General features: G+C 38.4%; 1 protein-coding gene across 6 annotated transcripts in view; it reads left to right on the top strand.

The window, feature by feature from the left end:
• Fam135a (family with sequence similarity 135 member A) overlaps nucleotides 1–15,067 on the top strand; it is a 106,743-nt gene that overhangs the window by 70,766 nt on the left and 20,910 nt on the right. For all 6 annotated transcript variants that reach the window (XM_045156202.1, XM_004653062.2, XM_004653061.3 and 3 more), the window contains one exon: nucleotides 6,632–6,787. In XM_045156202.1, the coding sequence (XP_045012137.1) occupies nucleotides 6,632–6,787 (156 nt within the window). The remainder of the gene's footprint in view (nucleotides 1–6,631; nucleotides 6,788–15,067) is intronic.

The raw sequence follows: 15,067 nt of genomic DNA, 5'->3' as shown, positions 1-15,067 counted from the left end.
ATTTTATAACTTATAACCACTGAACCATCTTCCCAAGATGTGCAATATTTTTTCACACGTTGTTTGTGTCCCTGCCCCCTTCCCACCCTCCATCTCTTTGCAATCTTTCCCCACAGTCAATCTTCCACCTTCATGTCACATGTGACCTTTTGTCCTTCCCTTTTTCCACACTGCTTCTCTCTTATGGTCTATCTTCATAGTCTATACCCTTTCTCACTTCCTCTTACTTATATACATATAAACATTCCAGTTAGGATCCACAGATTAAAGACAGTATATGATTTTTGTCATTTGGGGCCTGGAGTGTCTCTCACTTGATATGATATTTTCCAGGTCCACCTATTTACTGCAAATATTATAATTTCACTTTTTTTCAAAGTTGAATAAAATTCCATTGTGTATACATACCAACATTTTCATTATCCAGCAATCAGAGATGCTAGAAATCAAGGCTGGTTCTATTTCCTAGTTACTATGAATATAACTGTCTTTGTGATAGGATATAGGTCCTTTGTATATGTGTCTAGAAGTGGTCTATCTGGGTCTTGTGGTCATTCAGTTTTTAGCTTTCAGAGAAACAATCACAGTGATTCCCATAGTGGCTACACCAGGTTATACTCCTACTAACAGTGAATAAAAAAAGTTCTTTCCCCCACCCTCGCCAGCATTTGTTGCCATTTGTTTTCTTGATAATAACCCTTCTGACTGGGGCAAGATGGAACCTCAAAGTGGTTTTAATTTGTATTTCTTTGATAGCTAAGGATGTTAATTTTTTTCAGTATCTCTTGACCATTTATATTACTTTTCTTGTGCACTGTAGTTCAGTGACACATTTATTAATTGGCAGTTTGAGGGGTTAATTTTGCAATTTTTAATACATTCTTGATTATCAAATCCTGTGGCAAATAATTTTTAGGAGTTTCTGTTTGCTCTGCTAACAGTTTCTTTTGATATGCAAAATTTTTTAGCTTCATATAGTTCTATTTGTTTATTCTTGGGACTTTTTAATTTTTTTGTTTTATGTTTATTTGAAAGTGACAGAGAAAGAGGCAGAGAGAGTGTGAGAGAGAATGGGCACGCCAGGGCCTCCAGCCACTGCAAACGAACTCCAGACGCATGCGCCCCCTTATGCATCTGACTAACATGGGTCCTGGGGAACCGAGCCTTGAACCGGGGTCCTTAGACTTCACAGGCAAGCGCTTAACCGCTAAGCCATCTCTCCAGCCCATTCTTGGGACTTTTTACATGCTTTTAGAGTCCTTTTTTGATTCCTCTTCCCTATACACATTATTTACAATAGACATCTGCTTTCCTCTAGTAGCTTTAGTGTTCTTGTTTTTTTATTTATTTTATTTATTTTATTTATTTGAGAGGGGAGGGAGAGAAAGAGGCAGAAAGAGAATGACACACCAGGGTCTCCAGCCATTGCAAATTAACTCCAGATACATGCATCACCTTGTGCATCTGGCTTACATGGGTTCTAGGGAATCAAACTGGATCCTTTAGCTTTGCAGGCAAGTGCCTTAACCACTAAGCCATCTCTCCAGTGCCTGTTCTTGGTTTTAAAATAAGATCTTTGATCCATTTTTAATTGACCTTTGCTCAAAGCATGAGAAGTGAATCTATATTCATTTTCTGCAGGTGGATATCCACTTTTACCAGCAACATTTATTGAATAGGCTTTTTCCCAGGATATGTTTCTAATGTCTTTGTCAAAAAATTAGATGACTTACAGCTGTGGAGGGTTATTTCTGGGTCCTCTGTTCTATTAAATTGATACATTTGTCTGTCATTATGCCAATACCATGCTCTCTTTCACTGTAGCTCTGTAGTTTAATTTTAGGTCCACAGTGGTGACACCTCCTACTGGAATCTTTCTGCTCAGGATTGCTTTGGCTATGCCTGGTTTTTTACATTTCCATATGAATTTTTGAATTGATTTTTCTGGTTCTGAGGAAAAAATATGTCTTTGAGTGCTTGATGGGATTTTCATTGAATCTGTAGATTACTTATTGTAATCTAGTGCTAGAAGGCACTACATGAGCTACCAGGGGAAAGTGGCCAACATCTGCCCAAGCAACTCAAAGTCTAAGTGACTCAGTAGTAAACAACCTGATACGATGCTCACACAAGTGCAATAGTGGCACACAGCCATGGTGGGTAACCAACTGCTCTTGGATTAGCAAACTGATCCACTCAGTGGAAAGGAAACCATATCTGGAACTGGGAAACAAGTGAGAATCATATCCAGATAATGATTCTGCTTTCCATTGTCAAGCTCCCACTAACCTTAGACTATAAATTCTTTTTTCAGTGTCTTTCACATCTTAGTAAAGTTTATTCCTAGGTACTTAATTTTTTGAGAATTATTATGAATGGGATATTGATCTTAATTTCTTTTTCTGCAAGTAGGCTTGTTGTTGGTGTATAGAAGAACGACTGTTTTTTTATGTTGATTTTACATCTTATAATTTTGCTGAAGGTATTTATTAAATCTGAGCACTTTTTAGTAGATTCTGTAGAATCCTTTAGGTATAGGTTTAATCTTGTGACTGTATCCCCAGCTTCTTGAAAGCATTGGTCATACTTGATTTTTTTTTTTTATTTATATCTGTCATCATGAATTGTTCTAGCAACTTTGTCTTCCATGTCTGAAGTTCATTTTTCTATATGGTGTTATCTAATAATGATGTTCTCTACTATGATTTTTGTTTCTTCTTCTTTTTTTTTTTTTTTTTCTTTTGACTTTTCAAGGAAGAGTTTTGCTGTAGCTCAGGCTGACCTTGAGTTTACTGTGTAGTCTCAGGGTGGCCTCAAACTCACAGTGATCCTCCTACTTCTGCCTCCCAAGTCCTGGGATTAAAGGTGTGCACCACCGGGCTGGAGAGATGGCTTAGCGGTTAAGTGCTTGCCTGTGAAGCCTAAGGACCCCGATTCGAGGCTCGGTTCCCCAGGTCCCACGTTAGCCAGATGCACAAGGGGGCGCACGCGTCTGGAGTTCGTTTGCAGAGGCTGGAAGCCCTGGCGCACCCATTCTCTCTCTCTCCCTCTATCTGTCTTTCTTTGTGTGTCTGTCACTCTCAAATAAATAAATAAATAATTTAAAAAAAAAATAAAGGTGTGCACCACCATTCTCAGCCTGATTATTTCTTTCATTTCCAGAATTTCACTGTGATGCTTTTACAGTGTATCTGTTTCTCTATTGAATTCATCCTCCATGTTTAGGACTTTCTCTTCCATTTTGCTAATTTTTTCCTTCACTTTGGAGAGTATCTTGGATAGATTTCCTTAGTTCATTCATCGGTTCATTTGAGTCTTTTATATGATCATTGTTCCTTTCAAAAGTAGTATTCACAAGCTTAGCATGGAGGCTCACTCCTATAATACCAGCACTCCCAGGGGCTGAGATAGGTCCATCAATGTGAGTTTGAGGCCAGCCTGAGCTACAGAATAAGTTCTAGGTCAGCCTGGACTAGAGTGAGACCCTACCTCAAAACAAAAAAGTAATATTCTGAATTCTGTCTCTGGTGTCTGTCTTGTCTCAGTGACTTTTGCTTTCCATCACACAGGTTTGGGAGCTGGGGTGCACAGGAAGAGCACAGTGGGTTGTTGCTTCCTGTTCTTTGTGTTCCTTTATTGTGCTGCATTTTTTTGTCGTCTGTTGGAATGACTATGTCCTGATGGAGTAACTTCCCTTTTTTCCACTTCTACTTGGTTGGCTGTCTAGTTATCAATACTGTCTCCTAAGGGCATTTCACTGTTGCTTATGTTTCTTGAAGTTGTCTAGGTGGTGTCACATATTTAGGCCTCTTATTTATCTGCATTCATTGCTTGCTTTGCCAAGCTCTAGACCCTTTTGTGTTATACTTGTGACTCTGCTATGCTTCAGAGACAGTGTTGGGTTATAAGTTGGAGGACTGATTGAGAGTTAAGTAGTGAAAAAAAAGGACTGAAGGAAGAAGAAAAGACCAGATAGAGTGTAAGATGGAAAACATGTGGGTTGGAAGTGTGAGAAGTAGTAATGTGATTGTTGCTGAAGTAATTTAGAGGAGAAGGTTTGTTGCAGTCAGGTTCATATTGCTGGTGGAAATCACCCAACCAAGAGCAGCTTGTGGGAAAAAAATAGTTATTTTGGATTATTGGCTCAAGGGGGAAGCTCCATGATGGCAGGGAAAAATGATGACATGAGCAGAGAGTAGACATCACCTCCTGGCCAACATAGGTGGACAGTAGCAACAGGAAAGTGTGCCAAACACTGGCATGGGGAAAATAGTTATAACACCCACAAGCCCAACCCCCAACAATACACTGCCTCCAGGAGGCTTTAATTTCCAGTTGCCATCAGCTGGGGAACCTAGCATCCAGAACACCTAAGTTTATGGGGGACACCTGAATCAAACCACCACAAGGTTCTTGTAAGGAAAGTCATTGAAGGTTCAGTTTAGTGAGGTGTAGTTTAAAACTTAGTGGGTTTAAAATGTACCCAGTTGCAAGTTATTGTTAAAAAAAAATAACCAACTGGAAAGAGAAATGAATCTACTAGCATGTTACAGAAAAAAAGTGAAACAAAAACAAATGCCACAAAATACATAAAAGGAAAATACCAATAAAGGAAAATACTCATACATATATTTTAACCAACCAGTAAACAAACCATTAACAACCAAGAAAGAGAAGAAAGGAAGAAAAATGTGTCCCTCCTCTGTTTGGTCTTAAAGCCACACTGGGAGGAGTTCAGCTGTAGAGTACTGATGGTGCTCTACAGGGTGGGTTCCAAACCCACAGCTGTACCTTCCCTGAAGCATGAAATGGTGCTCTCTCTGTCATGGACCCAGGGTCAGTCAATGTGGGCAGGAACACTGCATGCTGGTGCTCTCTCTTGGCAGCCTGAGGGCCAATCAATAATTCTTACCTTTATATATATAAAATATTTTGTCTAATAATTCTAATTTTCATTTTTAACATAAAAAGAATTTTGTAATTATTTTCAGAGATTTATCCAAATCATAGAACTAATTCACTTATATTGGAAAGTATGTTTTTCCATGGTTCCTAGGAAATGAAAGTAATAATTAGAATATATCTATAAAGCATTCCTTTCAAACAAAAAGAGAAAGCTTTGTACTTCAGAGGACAACCTTGGCTGTTGGTCTTTTCCTTCCACTTTGAGGCAGGGTCTCTCATTGTTCACTCTGCATTCGCCAGCCAAATGGCCCACAAGTTTCCAGAAAATTCTATCTCCACCTCTCATCTCACCATAGGGATGCTGAGATTATAGAAACTTATGTGGGTTCTGAGCATTCATACTAAGGGACCTACACTTTCATGTTAAGCACTTTATCCACTGAGCAATGTCCCTTGCCCAAGACAGTTGTGAACTTTATTTACCATGTAGCAAGAAGAGAATTATTTCTACTTGAAAATAGTCTATAATAAGATATATGTGTTACACATGCGATTTAATTACTCTCAAATGCTTATCTAGTTCTTTTTCTAAATTTCATTAAGTAATCCTTGGGACAAAAATGCTACAGGTTTTAGTTTACATAATTTGTCTTCTATTTTAACCTCTGTATATTCTTAAGAGGGATACAAAACACTTGTTACTTTCAGTCCTAATACATTTATCAAATCACTTCCTGGGTCAAAACGTGTGTAGTTTCCTCATTTGCTAACAAATCCTTATTCAGCAAACACATTGACCCTGTTAGCTTCTATTCCAGAATTTTGGAATTTGTAGATATTTTTCTGAGTTTGTCCAAAAATCTGAGCCTTTTTTTTTTTAACTGAAACTTGTCATTCCCTAACTTACTCACTGAGCAAATATTTGTTCAAGTGCTGCTCTGCATTAATAATTAGAGTCACAAGGTAAACAGTACCTAACCTTATATAATTTACTTCTTTCTAATTTTGCTTAATTTTTGTCTTGTGTCCCTCAGTTCAAGAAGGTTAAATATAAGTTTGATTTGAATGCAGGAAGAAAAATCACCTAAATTATAGATATCAAAGAGCACAAATTAAACAGTCTCAAGTAACACACATGATACATACATTTGAGAATGTGTGTTTTGAATTAGTATTCAAGCAAGAGTGAATGAAATGTCTAGAAAGAAAGAGAACTGTTACGTGACTATAAAAGGATTACCTACAAACAACAAACCTGACAACATAGGAGTGAGAGGAAAGCAGTATTTTTGAAAGTACTGCAGCCTTTTCTGTAGAATTTCAAGTATTTTAAGTAGATCACTTAGTTAATAGTAGAACTTAATCTTTCTGATCTTACCATTTTTCAGAAGTATCTTTTTTCATAAATTATATGCTGTGTTTAAAATTCTATTCAGGCCAAGTGTGGTGGCACACGCCTTTAATTCCAATACTTGGGAGGCCAAGGAGTTAGGAGGATTGCTGTGAGTTCAAGGCTCAAAAATAAAAAATAACTGATGTAAAAATATTAGGGTAATTTGTTAAAAATAGCTTCAGTAACTTAGTTAAGTAAAAAGTCATTAGTCAGAGTTAGTCTCTCCCTCTGCAAATGTGCTCATAATTGCCTCTGTGTTAATCTCAGTCACATCTTTAGGGATATTGCAGTAAGTCTCAGGAAATAGTAAAAGTCTTTTTTCCCCCATTTCAGAGGATAGAAAATCCTGATGAACTGGCAGAGCTTATCAATATGAACCTTGCACAACTTTGCTCACTTCTGATGGCCTTATGGGGACAATTTCTGGAAGTTATAACCCTTCACGAAGAGCTAAGAACATTATTAGCACAGGAGCACCATACTTTGAGGGTAAGTTAAAGAAAAATGATGCTAAAGCCTTTTAATGAGCATTTCTTATCTTTACAAATATCTTATGATTAAAAATTCTTGATTTTTACTTAATATGTTGGTAAATAAGACACTTATCATTTTGTTATCATTTTTAATTAATAAAATAATACAGATCAATATGTTACAACTTCTACTAGTAAGAAAAAACACCTAAGAGTAAATTAAATATGAAAAATATAGAATATAGGACAACTACTGGAATCAAGCCTGGCCTCATTAGGGATAGAAGTCAGTAACTAAAGAACCATCTCTATTAGTGTATGTCTGTCCATTTATCTCCCTTCCATTGCCCTTCTTTCTCATGGAAATATTTATTAAGAAGTAATCTACATATATATTTACTATAAGCCTAGTGTGGTCTTTATTCAGAAATTTTTATGAAGTTTTATTATGTAGTGACTCTAGAGACTGAAACTTAACCTTTTGAAATGATGCGTTTCTTTTAGCCTTACCACCTGTTGTAGTTCATTTATGTTTGTGTTTGTAGTTTCCAGTTGTTTTTCTTTGCTATGATGTATTTCATTTGAACATTGGTAAGTGCTAAAACATCTTACTCATTCTTCTCTGGAAACTATGGCGTTTTACCAGGATTTGGATGTCAGCCTACCTCCTTTGAGAGGTCAGGTGAATATATACACCACTTAAGTCAGAGTTTCCTTGAAAAATAAACCAGTGTATGCAATCAGAAATAGAAGTTCCTGCTATAAAATGGGGATCAGCAAACAGTTTCCATTAAGGACCAGATTGTAAATATTTTGTGCTTTGGGGCCATGTGCCTTTGTTACTGCTCTTGGTTTTATGGCATGAAAGCAGCAATGGATAGTTTATAAATAAAGGAACATTGCTTTGTTGTAATAAAGCTGTTTTTTACAATAGTAGGTTATAGGCTAGATTTGGCTCTCAGGCTATACTTTGCCAACCCATACATTTAAAAAAGCTAAGAGGTTTTTATTTCACTTAACACAATAATCTTAAGTTTCATGGTTTTTTTTCTGCACATATCATGATTTCATTTTTTTAACAATTACATAAAATATCTTTTGTATATGTACATTTTCTTTATCCATTCATCTGCTCATGAGTATGTATGCTGGTACGCTTCTTGCCTATTATAAATTACACAGCTAAACATGGGTGTGCAAGTGTCTGTGGTATGTTGACTGAGAATCCTTCAGGTATATATCCAAGAGAGGTACAGCTGGGTCATATGGTAGTTTCATTGTCAGTGTCTTGAGTTCCATAGTGGCTACACCGCATTCCTCTTTCTCCACATCCTTGCCAACATTTCTTGTTGTTTACTTGATGATAACAATTCTGACTGGGATTAGATGAGACCTCAAAACAGTTTCAATTTGAATTTCTGTATGTTTGAGGATGTTAAGTTAGGTTTCGGACACTGGAAGGGAGCTCATGAAGTGGAAGGAAAAAGTTTTCATAAAAAGAGAAAGAAGTGAAGGTACTAAAATACCTGTGACATGAAATCAGAAGAGGAAGCACTACCTGGGAGAAGGAAGGGAACTAGGCCAAGGGGGAATAAAGGAGTACAAGCAAGGCAGTCATAGGGGAAGAGTGAAAACACTATAATGAAACCCATTACTCATATGAAGGCTTAAAAACTAAGTAAAAGATAATAAAACCAAAACTCCTTCACATCTCCTCACAAACACAGCTGAGGCTAGTTCTTCCTCATACAAACTGTCATCTGTTTGAACTTCACTTTCAGAATCCAGTATATGTAAAGGCCAGTACCAAGAAATTAGTATAGGAAAATTACTTTTCACATTTTTAACTATACTTTAGTAAATAAAAGTTTAATAATTCCACTGAATTGTTGTTAACACTTGCTGCAACTTTGTGGCACTTCAGTTAAAAAAAAATGATAGCAAGAATTTTAGGGAACTTTATATCATGATGTTCTATGAAGAAAAGGCCATCCTGAGCAAAAGCCAAGAGTGTATCATAAATAGTGAGAGAACAGCTAGTACCTATGAGAAGTGATAGAGACAAATATCAAATTTATATAAAATGTAAATCCCAAAGATAATCTTCATTATTTACCTAGAACCTTCCCTCTCCTCACCTTATTCAGATACCAAAATAGCCCATATTTTCAACTCCATATTTTAATTTCTAAAGAAATTAGGGTAATTAAGATACAATGAGAAAGTACCTTAATTCACAGGGTTAATAAGCCTTGTTGTACTCTATAGCATATTACAAAGTAAATAAATACAGTTGAAATTGTAGCATATCTTCTGGTTCCCACTTACACAGTTCAACAGCAACTTTGCAAATAAACTGTCTTAGTATTCTCAGAAGCCTACAATAATCAAAGCAGTCCAGAGGTCATTCTGTGTTTATATAAGAACATATAGCCATAATAAAGTGCACTGGCTGTCTTATCATGTATTCAGAAGCAGTAATATTTCACTAAATCACAGAAGTGAATCTCTAACCAAAGGTCAGGACTACAAAGAAAAACACAAGTTAATACTGAGAAGAACAGTTTAATAAGTTATGTAGGTATTGATTCAACATATGTGATACCATGATCCAGAAAGTAGAGATTTTCCATTTCTTGGTATATTTAGACATTGAAAATTCCCGAGCTCTGTAAGCATATACCATGTGCATTCCCATATAGCACAAAGAACATTATACATGAAATGTTTTTGGTGTTCCATATTAATGAAAATGGGTAAAAGATTTATGACCAAGTGAAAGATGTCATTATTTCAAACTGAGAAATGGAATCAAATGAGACAACTTACAAATAATGAAATATACTGAATTTTTTATATATCCAGAAGTGTAAAGCATCAGAGATTTGCCCTTCTTACAAGCTAGCATACCTTAGTTCACCATAGATTGCTCCATGTATACTAACAGAAGACATGAGAACTTTGGGTCAGAAACTGTCACTTGTTCTGGCCCTTGAACCCCAGTTTTCATAGCCCAGTTTAAAGGACAACTTCACACCATTAACATAGAGTGAATTGGAATTGGGACTGGCACATAAAACTTTACATCTGCTCCCACTTCTTTCAGCAAGGCCCCTCTTCCTAAAGGTTCCAAAACTTTCCCAAACAGTGCTACCAGCTGAAGACCAAGTATGCAAATACATGAATCTATAGGGATACTTCAGATTCAAACCACAGCACTTAGCTGGGCGTGGTAGCTGTTGCAGTCTGGTTCGCATTGCTGTTAGAAATCATCCAACCAAGAGCAGCTTCTGGAAAAAAGAGGTTTATTTTGGCTTACAGGCTCAAGGGGAAGCTCTACGATGGCAGGGGAAAACGATGGCATGAGCAGAGGGTGGACATCACCCTCTGGCCAACATAAGGTGGACCACAGCAACAGGAGGGTGTGCCAAGCCCACCCCCAACAACACACTCCCTCCAGGAGGCATTAATTCCCAAATATCCATTAGCTGGGAACCTAGTATTCAGAACACCTAAGTTTATGGGGGACACCTGACTCAAACCACCACATTCTGCCCCTGGCCCCCATAAACTGATATCCATATATGATGTAAAATACAATGCATTCAGTCTGACTTTAAAAGTCCCCATAGTTTTTATCAATTCCAATGATGTTCATACATCCCCATAGTCCAAGATCTTTTAACTGAGCCATAATACCAAAAAAATAACCTCAAAAAACCCATAATGACACAGAATAAATATTCACACTGCAAAAGATGGCATTGGGCATAGCAAAGAAACATTCAACTAATGCAAGATTTAAAACAACCAGGGCAAACATCAATCTCTGTAGCTTCAAGTCTAGCAACTCTAGCCAGTGACAAATCTTCAAGTCCGATAATTCTAACCAGCAACAAGTCTCTGGCATTCCAATTCCACCCCTCCAGCTAGGCTACTCACAGTCCTGGAAAACTTCATCAGGGCCGGCAGCTCCTTGGCAGCTATCTCATGGTCCTGGCATCTCCACTGGGTCTCCACTGCAATCCACCGTTCATCCTCATGGCCCCATGGGGTCTCCGTGCAGGCAACCAGCAAACCCGCTTCACACTGCCCATGGCCATTTCCAAAACACAAGACTGTGTTGCAAACTCAGTGACCCTCTTTCCAGCATTTCTTATACTCTACAATACCAGGGGGAATTTGTTAATCCAGGGGGGAATAAAGCAGACTTTGAAGAACAGGACACTCCTTGAGCACTCAGGCCCCTTCAAAAGAGTCTACATTCTTTTTGTTGCCCCCACGCAGGTCACTTAGCCCAGTCTCAAAGGTTGTAATCTCTCACTTGCAGCTGAACGGGCAACAGTTCACCCAAAGATTTTTCTTTCTGTGCCATATCCATACTCTGCTCACACCAGTTCATTTCTATGCAAAGCAACCCTGCATAACTTCTCAGGACACAGGCATAAGAGCAAGCTTCTCACACAAACTGCTGGCCTAGTCCAAGCAAAGCTCTTTCTCACCCTCATAAGCCAAACCTCACAGTCCATAGTTCTTACTGCATTCAGTTCTTGTAGCTCTGACCAGAATAGTCCATCAAGCTGTACTTACAGCACTGCATTTCTTAGGCCAAGGTTTCAAATCCTCCCATATTCCTCTTGAAAATCAGCTCCAAAAGGCCAAAGCCACACAGTCTGGTGTCTAGCAGCAATCCCACTCCTCGGTACCACTTTACTGTTGCAGTCTGGTTCCCTTTGCTGTTAGAAATCACCCAACCAAGAGCAGCTTCTGGGGAAAAGATTTATTTTGGCTTACAGGCTCAAGGGGAAGCTCCACGATGGCAAGGGAATATGATGGCATGAGCAGATGATGGACATCACCCCCTGGCCAACATAAGGTGGACCACAGCAACAGGAGGGTGTGCCAAACACTGGCATGGGGAAACTGGCTATAAAGCCCATAAGCTCGCCCCCAACAATACACTCCCTCCAGGAGGCATTAATTCCCAAATATCCATCAGCTGGGAACCTAGTATTCAGAACACCTAAGTTTATGGGGGACACCTGAATCAAACCACCACAGTGGCCCACACCTTTAATCCCAGCACTCAGGTAGGAGGATCACCATGAGTTCCAGGCCACCCTGAGACTACAGAGTGAACTCCAGGTCAGTCTAGGCTAGAGTAAAACCCTACCTAAAAAAAAATCAACTGATGCTTGCTCCAAAGGAATCCTTATCTACCAAGGATATGTATAAACTGTCCTGTGCTTCTTGGGAAGATAAATGTCCCAGGACAAACATGCTTTAAAAGATACTCTGTAATAAGGACAGTGTTTCTTCACATACTTGGAAAAATACAATAGACCCATGAAGAATTGTCTCTCCATAGTGTGGATTAAGAGTATGGTATCAGTGCAGTTTGCCATTTTACTGTCTTTGTTACTAGTGCTTCCAAAGAGATAATTTGTCTCTCTCTTCTTCTCTTTCTTAGTCTCCCCCATCCCCTCTACCTATCTTCCTTTTCTTCTCTCCTTCCTTCCTTTTCTCTCTTGTTCCCCCCTCTGCCTTTTCTTTCCCTACCCTTCTCTACCTCTTTCCACCTCTATCCCTGTGTCTCCCTATTTCCCTATGACTCCATATTGCATTCTACCTCTCTCCTCCTCCTCCCTGCTACTACTGCATCCCTTCATTCTCCCTATCTTTCTTTCACCCCCTTTCTTTCTCTCCTCCTCCCTCCCCTGTCCTTCCTTTTCTAGCTCCTCTGTCTCCTTCTCCTCTCTATCCATGTGCTGAGGATCAAACTCAAGATCTTAATTATGTTGAGCAAGTGCTCTATCACAGAGATGCATACCAAGATCCTAAATATGTCTTGTTGTATTATATGTTTTATGTTTCCTATTATAACATTGGATATGGCCATATTTATTGTTTGAGCTAGTGGAATTATGTTGTAAGTCCAGTAATATAAGGAGATCGGCGTATGTAGTACAAGCGTCTTCTTTTCCTATTTCCAGGACATTTCTTTTTTAAATATTTTATTTATTTTTTGCAAGCAGAGAGTGGGGGAGAGAGAAAGAAAGAAAGAAGAGGAAGGGAGGGAGGGAAAAGGGGAAAAGGAAGGAAGGAAATGGGAGGAAGGAAGGAAAAGAAAGGGAAGGAGGGAAGGAAGGAAGGAAATGGGAGGAAGGAAGGAAAAGAAAGGGAAGGAGGGAAGGAAGGAAGAAATTAAAAGAAAGGGGAGCCAGGAAGGAAGGAAAAGAAAGGAAAGGAAGGAAGAAAAAGAAAGAAAGGGAAGGAAGGAAGGAAAAGAAAGGGGAGGAGGAAAGGAAAGAAGAAATTAAAGGGAAGACAGGAAGGAAAAGAAAGGGGAGGGGGGAAGGAAGAAATTGAAAGAAAGGGGAGGCAGGAAAGAAGGAAGGAAAAGAAAGGGGAGGAAGGAAGGAAGGAAGAAATTAAAGGAAAGTGGAGGCAGGAAGGAAGGAAAAGAAATGGAAGGAAAGAAGAAAGGAAGGAAGGAAAAGAAGGGAAGAAGGAAGAAAGGAAGAAAAAGGGGAGGAGAGAAGGAAGGAAAAAAGGGGGAGAACGGAAAAGAAATGGGAGGGAGGGAGCACCAGGGCCTCCATCTACCACAAACTCCAGATGCATGCACCACTTTGTGCATCTGGCTTTACTTGGGTACTGGAGAATCAAACCCAGGTTGTTAGGCTTTGTAGACAAGTACCTTAACGGCTTAGCCATCTCTCCAGCCCTACTTTCAGGACATTTCTATCACCCCAGCAGTAAATCAGTCATCCTTTACTTTCCCTTCTCTCCTCCTCTCTACCAGTAGTAGACATTTACTGTTTCTCAATCACTCTTTAAAATTTTACCTGACCTTTGTGTCTCTTTTCTTTTACCTAGCATACTGTTTGAAGGTTCATCCATGTTACTGCATGTATCCATACATTCTTCCTTGTTGTGATTGGATTTCTATGTATGAATATTGTGGTGTGAATATGTGAACATCTGGTCTCCAGATTGTGGTACTGTTGAAGAGGTTGTGCAGCCTTTTTTTGTTTATTGAGACAAGCCCAACAGACTGCCCCCCTTTTTTATGAGAGAGAGCAAGCCGGGTTTGGGGAGAGGATTAGTGTGCCAGGGCCCCCAATCACTGCAGTCAACCTCCAGATGCATGCACTACCTGTGCGTATGGCCTAAGGATTTCTCTTCCAAACCATTTTCCTTTATAATTTTCTCCTTTAAAGGTCATATGAACTGAGAAATGAATTAATTTAAGCTAGTTAGAATTTTATCTAATAGTGTGAATTAGCTTTGTGTTAAAAAGTACATTAAAGTATCTTCCTACAGCACAGAGAACCTATGGTCAGTAATCATGTAAAATAAGTGCATACAGTTTTCAAGGCAACACAAATACTGTAATCTGTCAGATAAAGATATACTGAACATTAGACTCTACCATGCATAAACACATATATAATTATCATAATGAATACTCAGCATTTTGAGCATAATATTAAGGTGAACACAGCTTTTTCCATCCTTGTTCTTTTTGTTACATTTTGAATAGTTGATGTTGCCAGGTAAATGAACTTTTAATGAGATAATATAGCCAAAATTACTTTTAATAAGCAAATACATCAAAGTAATATGTTTAAATTTGTAAAGTTAGTATTTAAATATATACACATATTGCCATCAGGGGGCAGTAATACTTTAGTTATAGCCATAACAAACTTACTCATTACACCTTTCCCAAATGTGCCAATAGTTGTTGTGAGCATTTAGAAAGAGACCCTCATATGAGTTCTTAGTGGCAAGGAAAGGTTTTTTGATAACATTTAGTATAGATGCAAAGATAAGTAGTTTAGAGCACAAGATTTTTAAATTGTCAAATCATGAAGATTGAACCCACTTCATTAGCTGTGTTATCGTGGCCAAGTTATTGACCTCTTTTCTGCCTCAGTTTCCTCATTTATTATATGAAAATAATATATCCTTGATAGAATTTGTATGGCTTAAGTCATAGAATGAAAATAAAGTTTGTAGCATAGAGCCATGTAGGTAGGATGCTGAAAAAAATGAAGTGATTCTGGGAATTCAGACAGAGGAAAAGAAAGAAAAATAGCCTGCCAATTTTGTAAATGCAAATACAATTCTAGAAATCCAGTGGAAAAGGGAGGGTTGTGAACCTAAAATGGAAACGTCTGTGGATGAGGAAGGTGCAAAGAGGGGGATAAGAAAAAGGATAAATGTAATTAAAGTACAGTATGTGCATTATGGAAATGTAATGATGTTGCAGTCAGGTTTGCATTGCTGG

This window comes from Jaculus jaculus, chromosome 8, assembly GCF_020740685.1.
Source record: "Jaculus jaculus isolate mJacJac1 chromosome 8, mJacJac1.mat.Y.cur, whole genome shotgun sequence".
NCBI classification, from domain to species: Eukaryota; Metazoa; Chordata; class Mammalia; order Rodentia; family Dipodidae; genus Jaculus; species Jaculus jaculus.
Note: the sequence above shows the minus strand (reverse complement) of the source record. Positions and strands in the feature narration are given on the sequence as shown.